A 19,244-nucleotide genomic window follows, 5' to 3' on the forward strand; every position below is an offset into this window, starting at 1 on the left:
TCAATGGAGATGGAGAAAACACTGAGATTTAAATAAAGTCAATAAAAAGACATTACTAGTTAATCATACCATATGCCTATAATTGAACATCACAATGCAGAAAACAGCACTTAACCTTCTGCTCTGTTAACACTTGAGGCTGGTTTTAGTGACTCACTTCTCAAGCCACAAATACCTTGTTTCTTTATGTTACAAATAACACATCATTTTGGATTATTTCTATAGTTCCCCATGTTTTGCAGCACAATGCATGTTTTGTTAACATTGTCAGCTGTCCCTAAAGTTTCTCCTGAAGTTTTGCAATACAAAAAGTGGCAATAAATTAATATCAAAATCATTCACTCATCAATTTTGGCCGTACTTGTCTTTATAAAAAAGAAAAAAACATTATTATTATAATTTCTTTTCACTTTACAAAACACTTCATGTTAACAAATATTGCATAAATATCTCTGTAAAACAGCTCGCTGTGTAAATCACGACCCTTTCTTCAACTCCCTCATTCGTGACAGTACAGCTTATGTTAGTGGTTTGAGTTCCCAGAAGCTTTTGCAGGTGAACAGGAATTTAAAATAATAATCATTAAAAAAAAAATAGTTTAACAGCTTGAAGCTGTTTTCAACATGTCCCACAAAGCTTTGATGAGAAAAATCTTTGAAATACCTTGTCTTTTAAGGTGTACAATTTGGATTACAACCCAGAATACATTCCTTTCATATTATGCATACATTTTTTTTCCCTTTCTCCAAAGACATCCTCTAAATTAGCTTTGGTTTTTAGGTCATAGATAAAAAATAATTCAACATATGTGCTATTAGTGACTCGCCAGATTAGAAATGTTTTTTTTTTTTTTTTTAGAGCAGTTTCAAAGCAAACTAAGCAAGTACTGCCCCTCACAAAACTTCCATCTTCACTTCCATTTGCAATCCATTATCTTGCTTGGTCGAGGTTTCCTTTTTGCATTGTTTAAATACTTCATCACAAAACTGAAGAACAACTTCACGTGTCTGAGCGAAAAGAACAAAAAACAAAAACAGAAAACATTGGAGCTTCAATAGCTGAACATTAGCAGGTTAATTTTTTGACTAAATAAGTATTATTCATGTTCTGAAATTCAGTTCTTGTCTAAAAGCTTTTATCTTGGGTGTTAGCCACTATTACAAGGTACCTAGTTATTAAGGAATAAAATAATAATATTAGTTTCTAAGGAAAATAACTACATATTACACTGCTGGTTAACAAAATATACACAGTAATACATTAAAGCACAATTCTCTGACATTATTTTGAAGAATCACAGTAGCATGCTGAACATAAAACACAACTCAAGTCCAAAGCGTTTCTGACACATTTCAAAAAATAAACCTGTCAGCACAGAGGGCAGTTTTAGAACAGCTTAAGGCTATGTGTTATTTACCTTCACGTTTTTTTAACATCTGAACAATTTCCTTCCTTCACTGAGTGTTACATGATTGGCTGAGCTGTGCATTTTCAGTTTTTCATTAGTCACAGTTAATTATTCCAGTGCTTAACTGTTCCTAAACATGGTTTTAAAATGGCCAGACTGCACCTATAAGATGCTCTATTAATGCTTATAAAAGGCATTTATAAGGAGGTTTTCTAAAAATCGTGAAATGTACTGAACCCTTCCCTTGAAAAAGTCTTCAATGCATAACAGTAATAGTGTGGTTCTTTTGTGACATAACATGATGTCTCATACAACGCCTGAGAATCCATGGAACACTGTAAAGGTTTAATAGCTTTGATATGTTTTTTTTTTTTTTTTTAAAGTAACCCTCTGACACATTAGTGACACCCCAGTTTTTCAAGAACGCTGCGATGTCACAGTTCCAAGTCCAGACCAAGGCAGGAGAATCCAAATGCGCATCAAAAACATCCCCAAGTCACAGAAGCAGCAAGTGAAAGCAGCACGACTCAAAGACGTGCTGCAGTGTCTTGTTGCCGTAGAAGCTGCAGGACAGCGGCGCCGCCGCGCCACTCTAAGTCACCTTGATAGTTGATTTCTTTTGGACACAGAGTAAGGAAACATATGGCACGCCGATGAAGGCCCACTTCTCATTGGGCCAGAACATGATGACGGGGCCTCGCTCCGGAGCCTCGGTGGCAACGTCAAAGTAGGCGAAACAAACGCAGCCCAAGTAGGAGGCCAGACAAATGAGGATGTGCCTGTAGGAAGAGGAGAATGATCAAAAACGGTGCAGGGATTATTTCTTATAATACATCATAGAGTCTTATTTTATGATTTTTTTAGTAAAAGAAGACATATCATTCTTTTTTGTTTTCCTTTTTTTTTTTTTTTTTTTTTTTAAAGTTGCCACGATTTCTTGAGATCAAAATACCATAGGGGTGCAGAAGAAAAACATGTCTTTACACCTCTGTTAATAGTCGGACTGCTACTTGAGGTCATGTGTTTGCACTGCTGCACTGTTGCACATATTGTATATACAGGACTGTCTCAGAAAATTAGAATATTGTGATTTTCTGTAATGCAATTACAAAAGCAAAAATGTCATACATTCTGGATTCATTAAAAATCAACTGGAATATTGCAAGCCTTTTATTATTTTAATATTGCTGATCATGGCTTACAGCTTAAGAAAACTCAAATATCATATCTCAAAAAATTAGAATATTCTGGGAATCTTAATCTTAAACTGTAAACCATAATCAGCAATATTAAAATAATAAAAGGCTTGCAATATTTCAGTTGATTTGTAATGAATCCAGAATGTATTACTTTTTTTTTTTTAATTGCATAACAGAAAATAAAGAACTTTATCACAATATTCTAATTTTCTGAGACAGTCGTGTATACTGTGATACAGAGTCTATTCTATTTTATTTTATACTTATTCTACTTTTTTTTTTTTTTTACTTAAATTTTTGAAGGAACACCACTCCATGCTGCTTTAATTTCGTTCGTACTATGACAATAAAAGTCTGAATCGGAAAAATATTTTCAGAACATGGCAACCAAAGACAAAGTTACAGGGCCAATCAAGTGCCGGTCCGGTGCCGATACGGCACCCGAGTGGCAGCAGAACTAAGTTGCAGCACTGTTTGGAGTGAGCCCTAGTACCATCTTTTAACTGAAGGCCAAGTCCATTTAGCGGGGATGCTAAGGCTGTGAAGTGGGCGTCCCAAGAAGAACTTAAGCTCTGTTCTACAGGGTTTCCAGTGACGGTATGCAGATTGATATGGCCGATGGCTCTCTGCCCAGACAATCCAGAACAGACTCCACACAGCCAATCTCCAGTCTCGTAGGGCTGCCAGGAGGCTGCCATGACTTCCCTTCACCGCGCTGGTGTCTGCAACACGAGCACTGGAACCTGAACTTGTGAAGGAACGTTATGTTATGTTGGATCGTAGGATCAAAGTGTGGAGAAGACGTGGAGAATGTTATGCAGATTGCTGCAATGATAGAGGAGCATTTTTTGGGGAGTGGAGAAGATGGAATGGCCTGCAGTCTTGACTTCAACACCATTGAACACTTGTGGGTTTAGCTTGGGTATGCTGTTCGTGTCAGGGTGACCAACACAACCATGTTGGCTGACGTGCAACAAATGCTGGTTGAAGAATAGGAAGCCATCCCACAGCAGTGTGTGACCGGGCTGGAGACCAGCGCGAGGAGGAGGTGCCAGGCTGTTGTGGCTGTGTACGGTTCTTCCACACGCTACTGAGGCTCCTGTTACATTTCCAATATGTTTTGTTTTCTTCAAATTTCAATCATCCAATCCACAAAACACCAAACAAAAGTCAAAGTTGTTTGGCATTGGCAAACAAGATTTGGCAAATCTTTCATGGATGCAACCCCCATACTCAGCTCTGCTGCTCATCCCATAAATGCATGTTCCTTACTAATGTGTTACCATTTAAAAAGGGAAGTAAACAGGCTTTCCAACAAAATAAGAGTTATTGCCAAGAAGCATTTTTACGACAAAGAAATAATCTGACAAAAACACAAATTTCCTTACTTTGTGTGCTAACTAAGTTTATATGTTCTCAATCACAGACAGTTGGGGTTTTTTTTTAAATGTTTGTCTTCAAACAAACTGTCTTGAATCTCTCCCCCCCCCCCCTTTCTTCTCATGCAGAAGTTATCCCATGCTTTAAGATGTAAATTGTCTTAACTCTCCACTGACATGTTCAAATCAAAAAGGGAAACATTTTTCAAATCATCACAAGGTGTTGGCTTCAAAAGCTGATCAATATCCATTGACCCTCTTATTAAATGTTTTTATAGCCTAGTGCCAAATAAATAAAGACATAAATAAAGTTTTGGTCTCCATCCTTGATTTTATACTCAACTAAACTGTAAAGGCATTTATACCTCATCGAGTAAAAATTATATAAAACTTGAAATTTAGGTATAATTGCAGAGTGGTGTCTTTTTTTTGTGTTTTGCCAAAGTGCAAACTCTAATCACCTTCACTTCTTAGCACTTAGCTTTTTGGTAAACTTGACATTTAAGCAGTGAATTGAGAGCTAAGATTACGTATTTACTCTTATCTTAAATATAATAAAGCGTGTTGAGCTTTAATTGTAATAACAGACCACCACAGCCGGCTCTGGAAGGGTTTGGGGGTATAAGCAGTACTCGAGTTGTAAAAACAAAATCAGGGGGGATGGTGGATTTTATCATATGGGGACAGATAATTTGTGCTGATTAAAAATAATATAATATATTACAAATAATAGCACTGACCAAAACACCTGCAGAAATACTGCAGGAATGACATAGCAGCAGTTAAATGCAGCCTTCTGTAAGCTTTAAATATCCACTGGGCTTACATCAAATACATCAAAACACAACAATAAAAAACAGTTTTCTGAACTTATCAATATGACTCTGTCCTTCACAGGATAAGTAAAATGGATCCCTGAAAAAACTCAAAATCTTAACAAGAATATTTGTCTTATTTCTAGTTAAAATGTCTCATTTTAGTAAAAAAATCTCATTACACTGAAAACAAGACTCATCACTGGAAAAAACAACAATTTTCACCTTTTTCAAGTAGATTTTCACTTAAAATAAGTAGAAAAATCTGCCAGTGATACAAGATTTTTTTGCTTGTAATGAGAAGATAAATCTTGTCCCACTGGCAGATTTTTTTACTTATTTCAAGTGAAAATTTACTTGAAACAGGTGAAAATTGTCAAATAAGTTATTTTTCTGGTGTTATTTTTCTGGTGCTGACTCTAAATGTTGAAATAGCAGTAAAACCACATTCATTGATGAAATGACATAAGGCATGGAAAGGCAGTTTTACAGGGGGGATGATTTGGACCGTTTTTATTTCAGGGGGGATGCCATCCCCCCTCATCCCTCTCAACTCCAGTACTGTTTGGGGGTATAATTAAGCCTAACAGCCGGTCAAATGCCAGCTAACAATAATTTGCAGCCATTGGCTGATAGTTCAGCCAGCACAGCAGACAGCAGCCAACATCACATCCAACCAATGGCCACCAACTGGCTACAGGCCTTTGGTTCGGGGCCTGAACAGGAGCCAGGGTTCAAGCTGAGGCGGCCTTTACCACCAGGCTGCAGTTCACCTGCTGCTGCTCGTGCTCCGGTTAAGCCACCGAGCTGAACCATGGCCAGCTAAGAATACTGAAGCTCTGTGGGAAAAACCCCAGCAGTCCTTGTTTCAGATGTCGTTTTGGGAGCAACATCTGAAACAAGATTATAGTACCATCAGATACAACCATTGGTTACCATGAGCGACGCTAAACAAAACAGGCTGGCTTGTGGTAACTGAGGTAGAATGGCCGTGATCAAGCGGCTGCCACTCGTTTGCATATTTTAGGATTGTGAATTGGTTGGGTGGAGTCCGATTCTGCCGAGATTGGCCTTCAAAAAACCACTCTCGGATTGCCGATTCCCCAAACAGTTCTGAGTTTTCTGAGTGAGCTTGGAACTTACCAGGCGCAGTGTAAGTAGGGAAAGTTAACGGAGGACCACATTTCGCAGAATATCCTGTCACTGATCCAGCAGAGCAGAGCCAGCGCCCACCAGATCCCGGAGATCAGGCCGAGCTTAAACACACGTGGGTTTTCACACCTGCAAGGAAACACATGCATGCAACTGTGAAACAGCTTTTTCCAAGATATCATTTTATATCATCATCATAACACCCAGTACTCGAGTTGTAAAAAAGAAATCAGGGGGGATGGTGGATTTTATCATATGTTGACAGATAATTTGTGCTGATTACATATAATATAATATATTACAAATAATAGCAGTGACCAAAACACCTGCAGAAATACTGCAGGAATGACATAGCAGCAGTTAAATGCAGCCTTCTGTGAGCTTTAAATATCCACTGGGTTTACATCAAATACATCAAAACACAACAATAAAAAACACTTTTCTGAACTTATCAATATGACTCTGTCCTTCACAGGATAAGTAACATGGATCACTGCAAAAACTCAAAATCTTAACAAGAATATTTGTCTTATTTCTAGTTAAAATGTCTCATTTTAGTAAAAAAAAATCTCATTACACTTAAAACAAGACTCATCACTGGAAAAAACAACAATTTTTCACCTGTTTCAAGTAGATTTTCACTTGAAATAAGTAGAAAAATCTGCAAGTGGAACAAGATTTTTTTGCTTAGAATAAGAAGATAAATCTTGTCCCACTGGCAGATTTACCTACTTATTTCAAGTGAAAATGTACTTGAAACAGGTGAAAATTGTCAAAAAAGTGATTTTTCTGATGTTATTTTTCTGGTGATGACTCTAAATGTTGAAATAGCAGTAAAACCACATTAATTGACGAAATGACATAAGTGATGGAAAGGGGGGTTTTACAGGGGGGATGATTTTGACCGTTTTTATTTCAGGGGGGGATGCCACCCCCCCTCATCTTTGCATCTGATGCACATGCAGTCTTGTGTGTGCTGACCTCCACATGCATGATTTGACTACTCAAGTACACAAAGCCTAGTTTGCCTAGTAGATTTATTAAATCTGTTTTGAGTTTTCTGTTTCTTTCAGCCAAACATGTAACAATATTACTTCACTATCCACAACAGTACTGCATTGTACTGGTTGTTCCAGTTTCAGCTTCAGCCTTAAAGTGTCCTCAGGTGACATGACGAAACCCAAAACCGCCCCTGAATTAGCAACATTTGAGTGTTTGACAGAAAAACTTCTGTAAGCAAACAGCAAAGCGCTTTATAAATAAACACACCCCTGACCTACAAAGACATGCTAATTTAGATTGCCACTGATTGGCTATTCTTAGTCTCGTCCTCCTTAAAAACCTCAGTCACGGTCGATGCAAAGCACAGCGCGTCAAAACAAAGGCAGGGGCCGGGGCGTGTGACCGCTGATGATGCAGCGGAGAGCCAACTGTGACAATGTGTCACCTTCCCTTTAGCTAGCACGCAGGAAGTCATGTCAGTTTAGAAGTCTTCAGTAGGAGCTGCCGTGACAAAATAACAAACAAACAACTCTACCCACGTAAAACGACAAGAACTCGGCCTCAGGGGAAAATGTAAAGCCCTGACGCTGCTCAGTTTTACACCGATGAAACAAACGGAGATATCTGGGTTGGTCGGCCTTGGACTGTGAACCCTGCCACAGATACCAGCTGTAACGAGAGAATGTTTCTGACTGACCTTCACAATCCAGACCAAATGTGCTTTGGAGAAAAAAAAAGGAAAAAGAAAACACATTTACTTAACTCCTTGTGCATGGTGGAGGTTTGTTTGCTTTGGGATTTATTGCAGTGCAATTTGAAACATCTGAAATGTGTGAGTGTACATGGTAACCTCCGGCTGGAAGACAACGCCACATTAGAAAGACACGTGTGCGTGTGTTTGGGAGGGTATGGGTATCCTTTACAAGGGCAGTATTTCTTTGATAAGCAAAAGATGGATATATTCAGTCTAGAAGAAAATGCCCCAAAAAAACTAACAATGGGGTCCTCATGCAGACTTGCCATTGATGCACTACAGCCAGGTATGAGGTTACTTCTGTTTACATCCCTGATTGACGGGGAGTGTGAGAAATAGGGCTGTTCGATTTTGCCCAAAAATAAAATCTCGATTTTTTTCTCTCAAAATCCGATTTTCAATTACGATTACGATTATTTTGTGAATTGACAAAAGGCAAAGAAATGATTTCAAATATGCTGTTTTTTTATTGAACATTTGCCCCATTGGGCTTTAAGTGCAAACTTTGCTCTTATTAAACCAAAAATTAATGAATAAAGTGCAAAGCTCTGTAAAATAAGTTGAAAAAAAGTTTTAAAAAATATAATAAAATATAAAGTTTTATCACTGAAAAGAAAAATCTGCAAACCAGCACTTGCAAACATACAGTAAGTTATATTTCCAATTAAATAAAACAAGACATTTTCTAATTAAACTAAACTGGGTCTTTGCATGCTAAATAATAATGCAACCCATGAAGGAGGTTAAAAAAAAAAAAAAAAAGAAAAAAAGTGAAAAATCGATTTTACGAGTTTCACGTTTTAACATCGTTCTAATTACATAATCGCGATTACGATTTAAAATCGATTAATCGAACAGCCCTAGTGAGAAACAAATAAGGTGGGGAAAAATGGTATATATAAGAAGTTTGTAAGAATAGCTACTTCTGCTTCCTATTTGGCCCCATCTGCCCCTTCATCATGTGCTTTCATTTACAAATGCACTTATCTTGCAAATATGCTTCCAAGTACTTTCAAAGATTTTTTTAAGACCAATTCACAAATTCATAACTATAATACTAGACAATTTGAGGATCTCCATTCTTCATTCAGTCGTACCAATAGCAGTCAGTTCTCCATCAAAGACCGAGGTGTCTCACTCTGGAACTCTCATATACTTACTGCTAAATCTTCACTGTCTATTAGTAGTTTTAAACAGAGATTGAAGACCAGCCTTATTGACCAAGCGTCTAGAAGTGCTTCCACTTAACGTGGACTCACTTCTGCACGTGCACATACACACGCACACACACACACATACAAACACACATGTGCATGCTCACATGCAAGCACACACACTCATTCAACCGAGAAATTGTTTGTTTGTAAATATCCATCTTTTTGGAATGCTGTTTTTTGTTCTTGCTGTTATTACAATATAATGTATTTTCTTGGTGAGAACTTTGAATAAGCCCATTTAGGGCTTCCTTTCTCACCTGCACATATTTTCATGCTTTTATGTTCATTTCAACTTTTGTACCGTTTTTATGTTGTGCAAATAAACAAATAAAAAAAAAATATTATACTTGCTTAAGATATGTTTAGATATTTATGTAGTATATATTATCTGTTGAGAGGGATAGTTGAAATTATGTAATGTATGTTATATATTTATTGGGTATGTAGCACATATATATTTATAGGGATATTTATGAAGTTTATATAGTGTATATTTATATAGATGTATATAATAGTTGTATTTTCTAGATATTGATATAACATTTATGTAATATTTATATTGTCTATATACTTATATGGATAATTATGTAATAATAGGCATGTTTACAATTTATATAGATTATATGTATATGGATATTGTGTAGATATAATACTGTAATAGCAATAAGGTAAATCCATAGAGTTATAAAGGGGTAGGAACTAGGAAAAAGTGTACACTTCTTCCTACTCCTTTTTTTCGAACATATGTTTATATGAAGATGTAAATATTTATCTTTTTATTATTATTTTTTACTTTCATTGTATATACATGTTCGAAATAAAAAAATTAATTAGTCTGGAAGTAACTCAACAGAATGCAATTATAGGATCCTACACTGCCAAGAGAAAAAAGGAAAATCAGCTTCTTGCGGCTTTTTGCTCTTCAATACAATGCCACAGTGGCATTCATGGAAGAAACTGAAATTGATCATTTAACGTGGGAAAAAAAAAAAAAAAAACTCCTTGGTGTTCTTTTACGATTTGGTGCATTTTTTTTAGACTAGCTGACTAGCGAGGATGAAATTCAGCTTTGTGGCTGGAATCCGGTTACTGGAGCAAAAAGAAAAAGAATGCATAATTACATTTCTTAAGGGGCCCAATCATGGTTTGGATTTGTATCGCATTGGGAACACTGCGAGATAATAAATGAAAGGAGGATAGCTACAACAACAGGGTTGAGCAACCACAGCCGAAGAAGGTTGAGGGTGAAGGATTGTGATAGCGCTCACAGTTCCTCGTTGTAAACATCTTTGGAAATGTGTGGTCTGACCTCGCAAAAAAAGTGAAACTAGGACAGTGCAGAACAAGATGCCATTTGAAGGGATATGGGGTTTCAAAAAAAACAAGCAAGAACTGAGAGTCTCTTTTCAAAAACTGTTCATCAACTCTATAGCCTACTCTGTGAACGAGGCGTTACAAAATACTGGCCATTAAAACTTTCGCTTTGGGCCTTTTTCTTATTTTTGCACCACTGAAACTCTGTAAGAGACAGACCTAAAGAAAACATTTATATTCTTCAGTGGAATTTTAAACTTTCTGGCTTTAACCTTACATAGCTAGCAGGCTCTTTTTTTATTTTTTTAACTCATTAAGTCTCCGACAGTGACCCGAGTTGCAGATGTACATAAACAGAGCATCCGGCCAACAGTAACATTCACTGTTTGATAAAAAGGAAGATAAAAAGACTTAGCATGAGAGCAGAAGGGAAATCTGCTTAAACATTGATGAGTGCAGCTTTAACGCTAACGTGCATTGCAGCAGTAGTATAAATAGCAACGTGCAAGTCAACAACCATTACCTGCAACCCGAAACCAAGTCACACCTGACTTTACTAAATGTGGAAATTGTAAAACCGACTCCTTTGATTCAACTTGACTGTAAAGGAAGTGAACCAGCTGATAAACTCAAGTGCTTAAAAGCAAATATCTCACATAACTGGTGCAGAGAGGGAGCAGGAAAAGTGTCACGGGTCCTCATTAGCAACAGGAAGTACATAAATAGAAGGAAATAGGCCATTAAATTGTTCTCTGTGCTATAGTACATTAACATTTTCCCCCAAATCTATATCCCCATGAGAGAAAGACTTGGCTGTTTGTTAAGGCATGAAGCCACTTGGCCTCAGTAAGATAACATGCATACTGTCCTGCGTCAGCCAAACAGCCGGAAGTTCCCACCAACAAACACACACTGACAAAACTGTCAACACACGGCCAGTTATCTGGAGTCATGTGACCATCAACTCCCAAATTACAGGAGCAAGATAAGAAGCATGGCACGAAACTCCTTCTTGAAGATAGCATTGGCGTTTGATGATGAACGTGATGTATAGATTTCTGTTTTGGGTGGAGTCCTGCTGCTGTGACATGTTGATCACTGCAGTGGACAGAAAGGAAGTGCTTTGCAGGATGATCTTGATCCTTAATTAACAGACATGGCTCCTCTCATAGCTCTGACGCTGACGGCACGACAATGGCATGAATGAATTGTCTTTATTTCGGTCATTGTACAAGTTATTTTACAAAACAAAATGAAAAAAGTAAAATAAACATTGCTTTTGCCGAAAAGGTGTAGGCTGAAGCCGTAGCTTATAGTGCCTACCCTTTTTCTCCTGTGACAAATGGCATGAGTGCCGTTTTCATCACATTTATATTATCAAAATTGTAAATCTTTGGGTATTTTATTCTTTAATATTTGGTACTGGAGGAGATGTGTAGCAAGAAGAAGATCTAGAAGAGCCAGTTCAGGTTGCACAGCCTGAGCAATGAGAATGCCGTCATCTCCAACGGCCGACTGTGTGCCGCCCACGTATGGCCTTACGAGTATGCCAACTACTCATCTACTTGGATTGATCTTGCATTTAGAGAAAATATACAGAAAACCAACAACAAAGGAACAGATGAGCAACATGCTCGCCTGTTTTGAGGAAAGCCTTATTCTCAGCAAAACACACTGCACACCTGACCATTTACATGCTAAAACAAACACCATTAAATTCCTAAAAGGGACCTAAAAATGGATATGAATTCTGCAGAATCCCAATAGTTCACATATGCACATAGTTCAAATGCACTGTAGTTAACAGTAGATGAAGTGAAGAATACAGTGGCAAAACAAGTAAAACACTGTCCCCGAGCACCAGACGTTAACTCTCAAACCTGAGCAGACTGTTTGGCTCGGTAAGCTACGGTTTGTTAATCCAAGTTAAAGGGGACCTATTATGAAAAACACGTTTTTTTCTTGCTATAACATATATGAAGTGGTCTCCCCTCAGCCTGCCAACTCAGAGAAGGAGGAAAGCAACCAAATTCTGCAGTGTCTGTACAGCCGCCCGGATGATCCATCCAGTGTGATGTGGATCTACGAGCCGCTCAGATTCTGCTACCATCGTAACGACGGGCGCGATGCGTGAAACCACTGCCACAACTAACTCTGGCTGGAACAACAACAACAACTCCGCCGGCCGGAGCTTCCGCCATTTTTTCGTAGCGGTGTATCGTGTCCTTCAGGCAGCCAATCAGCACAGTGCCTCATTATCATAGCCCCGCCCACTCAGAATCCCGCATAGATAATGAGGTTAGAGAATGGGAAGATAAAGACATGGCTCAGAGGCTGAATTTCTAATTTATTTAGCAAAAACTATCAAAAGCTTGTTTTTAAGACATTCAAGGCCTGTTTACAATAGGTATTAGATGCCATAATAGGTCCCCTTTAAGTTTCCACTGCCAGGTATATAAGCCGGATAGCTGTAGCTACTTCTGCTACGTAGCTGCACAACTTGACACCCGTGCAACAATGTCCAAGGTCGATGAATTCAAGGAAGAAGTTAAAAGAGGACATTGGTGGGGGACGTCCAGCACGTCCGATTCTTTCCTCGTGGAAAGAAGACACTGAGCTTTACATTGGACATCGTGCATCTTATATTTATATCTACGCCACATGGAAGAGACGATCAATCAACTGACTGCAGTGTTTGTAGCTCCACCTGAAGGGTACGCTACAACTGGTGTTGGAACCTAAACAGAACTGGAGCATAATCTAGTACGGTATGGTGGGATTATTTTGGTACAATTTGCAATATTTCATTATAAACAAGTACATATGATTAAAAAACATCATATATATATATATATATATACATACATACATACATACATACATACATACATACATACATACATACATACATACATACATACATACATACATACATACATACATACATACATACATACATACATACATACATACATACATACATACATACATACATACATACATACATACAGGACTGTCTCAGAAAATTAGAATATTGTGATTTTTACAAAAACAAAAATGTCATACATTCTGGATTCATTACAAACCAACTGAAATATTGCAAGCCTTTTATTATTTTAATATTGCTGATCATGGTTTACAGCTTAAGAAAACTCAAATATCCCATCTCAAAAAATTTGAATATTCTGGGAATCTTAATCTTAAACTCTAAGCCATAATCAGCAATATTAAAATAATAAAAGGCTTGCAATATTTCAGTTGATTTGTAATGAATCCAGAATGTATGACATTTTTTTTTTTTTTTTAAATTGCATTACAGAAAATAAAGAACTTTATCACAATATTCAAATTTTCTGAGACAGTCCTGTATATACACATAATATATATATATAAAATATATATATATATATACATACATACACATAAAATATATATATATATATATATATATATATATATATATATATATACACATAAAATATATATATATATATATATATATATATATATATATATATATATATATATATATATATATATAGACGCCAACGCTATGAGGAACCACTCCCCTCCCCCTCTTTTAGGACACATCTTTTGAGATTTTTTTTTTTTTTTTTAAAGACTACCACTTTCTCACCCTCTCTATTTACATTTATATTTAAAGCAGATCATTGATGAATGCGAGCGACTGATCTCGGCTGTTGCAGTAAAAGCAACTCAATCATTCCTTTCTTTTATGTATTTAAACATACATATTAAAGCGGAATGATGGCTGGCATTTTAATACTAACTCATACAGTTAATGCAACACTTGCACTGATTATCTCACGCACTGTAACGGCTTGTTTTTGTTCAGTTGGAAGTGACCCGAGCGGGGGCCAACAGTCCTACTGTAAAAAAGCAAACAACGAAATAGCATGTTCCTTTCTGAGGGCACAAGTCCAGAAGTCAGGTTTCAGGAATTTTGTCCCATTAAGCAAAAGAAAAACAAGCTGCTTCAATAGATGACTGGCAGCGCAGTCATGTCAAGAATGACCCAGAAGTTGAACAATAGATGACTTAAGGTTTCAGGACCGACGGTGGTGACTAAGGCTTGTGGGAAACAGAAACAACGCACGCATACAGTAAGACATGAAAACAGAAGAAACACAAACACACATGAAAAGGGGGGGCATGAAATATGTGTTCCAGGGTTATTCCAACGTAAATAAATCACTATTATTAGGCTGGAACAGCGAACGTACAAAAGGTTAAGGGTCACGTGTTAATGAACTGTACGCTACAGTCATTACATCTCGATACTGTTGTCTTTTGTTGCTAACAACTGACGATTACAACAATTTACAAGAAAACTAAACAGTTACTCTAACAGTTTGCCATCAATTCAAACTCAAATTTACCAAAACAAGTAAAAGCAGAAAAAAAACAGGAATCTGCATGGAAATATGAAAAATGAGTAGAAGCTCACTGGTTTCTGCTTGTAGTCAGTTTAGGACTGATAAATCAAGTTATGCCTGAACAGAGCTAAACACACCCAAATGAAGTCTAAAAATGACTAAAGTCATGTGAAAAAAGAATACTAACACAACGAGCAGCCATCCAGTCATTATTCTCAGCAATCATACAGTGAATGGTGTTTAACTAATACAGGGTTCTATATGCCGTCTTCTGGGAAACAGTGAGGACTGAAGTTCTCTGGACTCGTTCACACTTTGCATTAACATGCTTAAGGAGAAATCCAATCAAAAGTGGTCATTGCTTAGCACATGCAATTCACACCTGGCATTAAAGGAGCATGAGGCTCCTTTTAAGAAATGAGACTCTCTAGCGCCACCCTTCGCCACGACGGCCGTTGGGGGTACTGCAGCTAACAGCGAAGCCGGCACGGGAGAACGGGGAGAACGCACATGCAGCGTCATGTGACGTCACATCCTCAGGACAGCGCGGGAAATTCGGCCCCACAATTGCAGCGCATTTTGCAGCACACAGCCTGTTCAAGGCAAAGGAGAGATACACTAGAGGGCTCATTCTTTTTGGTTTGAAACGCTTCATCTGACATTATTACTAGAAAACTTAAAATGTATACGAATTTTTTTCATAAATCCTGCCTCAATCCTGCCTCATGCTCCTTTAAAATGTGTGCAGCATAGACGGCATAGATGTACCCGAATCTCCATCTGATCTTTTTGAATTCATATACAAATACAAACGCACTGCATTTTTTTCTTGCCAACACCAAATCAGGGTGCTTGCTCTTTTTCCAAATTAAAATTCCAGACTTTTCCCAGACTTTTTTAAAACCAATATTTTTTTTCCCAAGACACACTTGTAAATTTCGGGTGTTGTAGCCAGAAATTCGAAAACACGCAACAACCCATTTCTGTTGACCACTAGGCAATCGACCTCAGCAGTAACATCACGAAATGTTCCAGAGTAGGCTAGGCAAGCGTTGATTGGATATTATTCCATTAGGTGAAGACAGTACGTGACTAGTTAGTAAAATTATAAGTTTTATAGCCTACCTTTCTATTTCTCATTTCACAATGCCTTTGAGCATACTGTAAAATTCTACCATACATTTTTTCCCCATACTTTATTAAGACTTTCACACAAAATTCAAGACTTTTCAAGGTCTGGAAAACAGTGTTTAAAAATTCCATACTTATTAAGACTTTCAAGACTTGCGCAAGCACCCTGCAAATGTATCATTTCCAATCATTAAAGGAAGAATTTGGAAATAAGTAGAAAAATAAGTTCTTTTTCTACACTTCTTGTACCCATACAGATGCAAAATCTGCTCGGTTTGCCTGAAGCTCACACCATTTGTTTTGGTCCCTAGCAAAAGTTTAAACCCCTTACTATCAAATGGTAATATAAAATTTATATTATGTGCCCAAACTACGTGTTCAAACTACGAAGATAAATTGGACATGTGTCCCAGGCCATCTTAAAATGCGTCCTGAGTGATTGTATGTTCATGTGAGACACCAGTAATTGACTTAACCTTTTAAAAAATGTTCTTTTTCTACACTTTTTGTACCCATACAGACGCAAAATTCACTCGGTTTGTCTGAAGCTATCCTCTTCACACCATCACATTTGTGTTGTTTTGGTCGCTAGCAAAGGTTTAAACCCCTTACTATCAATAATAGTGTTGTCATAACTGCAGAATGTTCCTTTAAAAAGGTGCATATTAATTTACAGTAAAAAGTCTGGGAAAAAAATAGAAGGCTCTCAGGATGGGCTCCAAGCATTAATATAGAAATACTCTTGAGAATAAAAGGAGAAAAAGCCAAAACGTGTTTGTGGCTCGTGTCTGCACACACAACTATAAAAAAAACAAAACACCAGTCCCGATCGAGCACGTTCAAAAAAGGAAACACACAAACAGAGGAGGATGTGGATGCTAGGCAGCAGGATCACATCAATACAAACATCAGTGGTAGAAATGACAAACGCCTCTGGCAGTGAGGAAGGGCTTTTTGCCTTTCAAGTTAATATAAACAAAGGCAAAGATTAAATGGTTTTGTTCTTAGATCACTCAAGCTACGAGCGAGTGAGGAAGAAATCTTGTCGTCCTCGACTTTACACGGTTTGCACTTTAATGGAGCACTTTGAGATAGTCGTCGTCTTACTTTATTCATGTGTGTCAGACCGACTTTGTCCGTATAAAACACTGCCTTCAAGAGTACGACGGCTCGGGGTCGGTTTTCAGAGGTGTCAACTCAAGTAATGAAGTACAAATACTTCGTTACCTTACTTAAGTAGAAATTTTGGTTATCTATACTTCACTGGAGTAATTATTTTTCAGACGACTTTTTACTTTTACTCCTTACATTTTCACGCAATTATCTGTACTTTTTACTCCTTACATTTTAAAAACAGCCTCGTTACTCTATTTCATTTCGGCCTTTAAAAAAAAACTATCCAGTTAAATTGCTCCATCCGGATAGAGTGAATTTGGTTGTGGTTGTTTCAGATGTTCTTGTCCAGTTTTGTTCTTACATCCGTTCCCTCAGATTCCTGCAACTAAACTTGGATGTTCATTCCAATAAAGGTTAGGATAAATGATAACATGCCTCTGAAGTTTGACTTTTTGCACCATTACAATACTTATAGGTAACTAGTCATCATATCTCCTGCTCTCTGAAACACATGTTAATGCTCAATAGTACACATATATGCTTCTTTAATATATTTGCATTATACTAAGATGCATTCATTTTCAATGGCTTTTCCCCCCCTTACATTACTTTTACTTTTATACTTTAAGTAGTTTTGAAACCAGTACCTTTATACTTTTACTTGAGTAAAAAACTTGAGTTGATACTTCAACTTCTACAGGAGTATTTTTAAACTCTAGTATCTATACTTCTACCTGAGTAATGAATGTGAATACTTTTGACACCTCTGTCGGTTTTAAATGTGGTGTTCGACGTTGGACGCACCTTTTCAGCTCGGTGATGAGCAGCACCGTGCAGGGGATGCCCAGAGTCATGAGTGACAGCGAGTTGATGACCGGTTTAACGAAGGCCAACCCGGTGGTGATCCCTGACAAGACGCCAATGACCACTTTAAACCGGGACCTAGGCAGAGAAAGCAAGAATAAGAAGCAGAGTTTCAGCGGTTTGGTCTCAGTTAAACAGCACTGTTAGTTAATAGTTGGTTAATATTTATTTCGGTCAATCACAAGCATAAAAATCAACAAACAAGATAACACAGGTTTTTCCCTGGTCAACATTGTGATTATTTTGACCGAAAAGGTCTGGGCTTGAAGCATAAAGATTATCTTGCCCACCTTTTAACAGAATAGAATATACAAAAAGAACAAATGAAGTATCATGAGGTTACACAAAATAATAACAATAGTAATAATAATAATATAATAACGATAATGACGATAATAATAATAATAATAATAATAATAATAATAATAATAATAATAATAATAATAATAATAGTAATAATAATAATAATAATAATAATAGCTTAAATAACTGTAATAATAGTAGTAATAATAATGATAATAATAATAATGATAGCTCTGAAAACAGAAAGTGAAAAGATGCTAAGGAAACCGACAAAACCAATGTAAGTTGTCATTTTATCTCATGCATGTGTGTATTCTTCTTTGTTTGCTTATTGTGCTCCTATATATGTGTCCATTACCTTTGCTTTGAATAATATCTTGTATGCTGTTATTGAGTTTGCTAATTTAAGGTCGTTGTGTAATGAGTTCCACAGTTTTACTCCTAAAACGGATATACATCTGCCCTTTGTATTTGTTCTTATTGCTGTTGTGTCAAACATTGCTGTGAGACACAGAAAACAGATAACTCCAAACTCTTAGCAGAATGCACAATATACATTTTAAATTCATATACAGGACTGTCTCAGAAAATTAGAATATTGTGATGAAGTTCTTTATTTTCTGTAATCCAATTAAAAAAACTAAAATGTCATACATTCTGGATTCATTACAAATCAACTGAAATATTGCAAGCCTTTTATTATTTTAATATTTCTGATTATGGCTTACAGTTTAAGATTAAAATTCACAGAATATTCTCATTTTTTGAGATAGGATATTTGAGTTTTCTTAAGCTGTAAGCCATGATCAGCAATATTAAAATAATAAAAGGCTTGCAATATTTCAGTTGATTTGTAATGAATCCAGAATGTATGACATTTTTGCATTACAGAAAATAAAAAGGACTTTATCACAATATTCTAATTTTCTGAGACAGTCCTGTAGTTAAAAACGACTCCCAGTTTAGCTCAAAAAGTTGAGACGACTTTAAGTGACAGACCAAAGTATAAAAACAGCCGCCGAGGCTCTGCGACAATGGAAAAAGAAGTAGAGACATGTGACATCTTTTACTGGTGTCAGCTATTTTGGACGGGACTATTATTAAACGGAGGCGTAGCAGTGGATGTGACATGTGACAAACCAGCGGCCCGTAGTGAATCCAAATCTACATTTCTTTCCCTTTAGTGGTTAAAA

General features: G+C 36.9%; 1 protein-coding gene across 1 annotated transcript in view; it reads right to left on the reverse strand.

The window, feature by feature from the left end:
• Positions 1-374: 374 nt before the first annotated feature.
• Positions 375-19,244, reverse strand: part of acer2 (alkaline ceramidase 2) — a 31,367-nt gene continuing 12,497 nt past the window's right edge. Inside the window, exons 5-7 of the mRNA XM_061739090.1 lie at positions 17,689-17,826; positions 5,945-6,082; positions 375-2,187 (exon numbers count right to left, since the gene is read on the reverse strand). Coding sequence (XP_061595074.1) covers positions 2,001-2,187; positions 5,945-6,082; positions 17,689-17,826 — 463 coding nt within the window. The 3' untranslated portion in view covers positions 375-2,000. The remainder of the gene's footprint in view (positions 2,188-5,944; positions 6,083-17,688; positions 17,827-19,244) is intronic.

This window comes from Cololabis saira, chromosome 1 (genome assembly GCF_033807715.1).
Source record: "Cololabis saira isolate AMF1-May2022 chromosome 1, fColSai1.1, whole genome shotgun sequence".
NCBI lineage: Eukaryota > Metazoa > Chordata > Actinopteri > Beloniformes > Belonidae > Cololabis > Cololabis saira.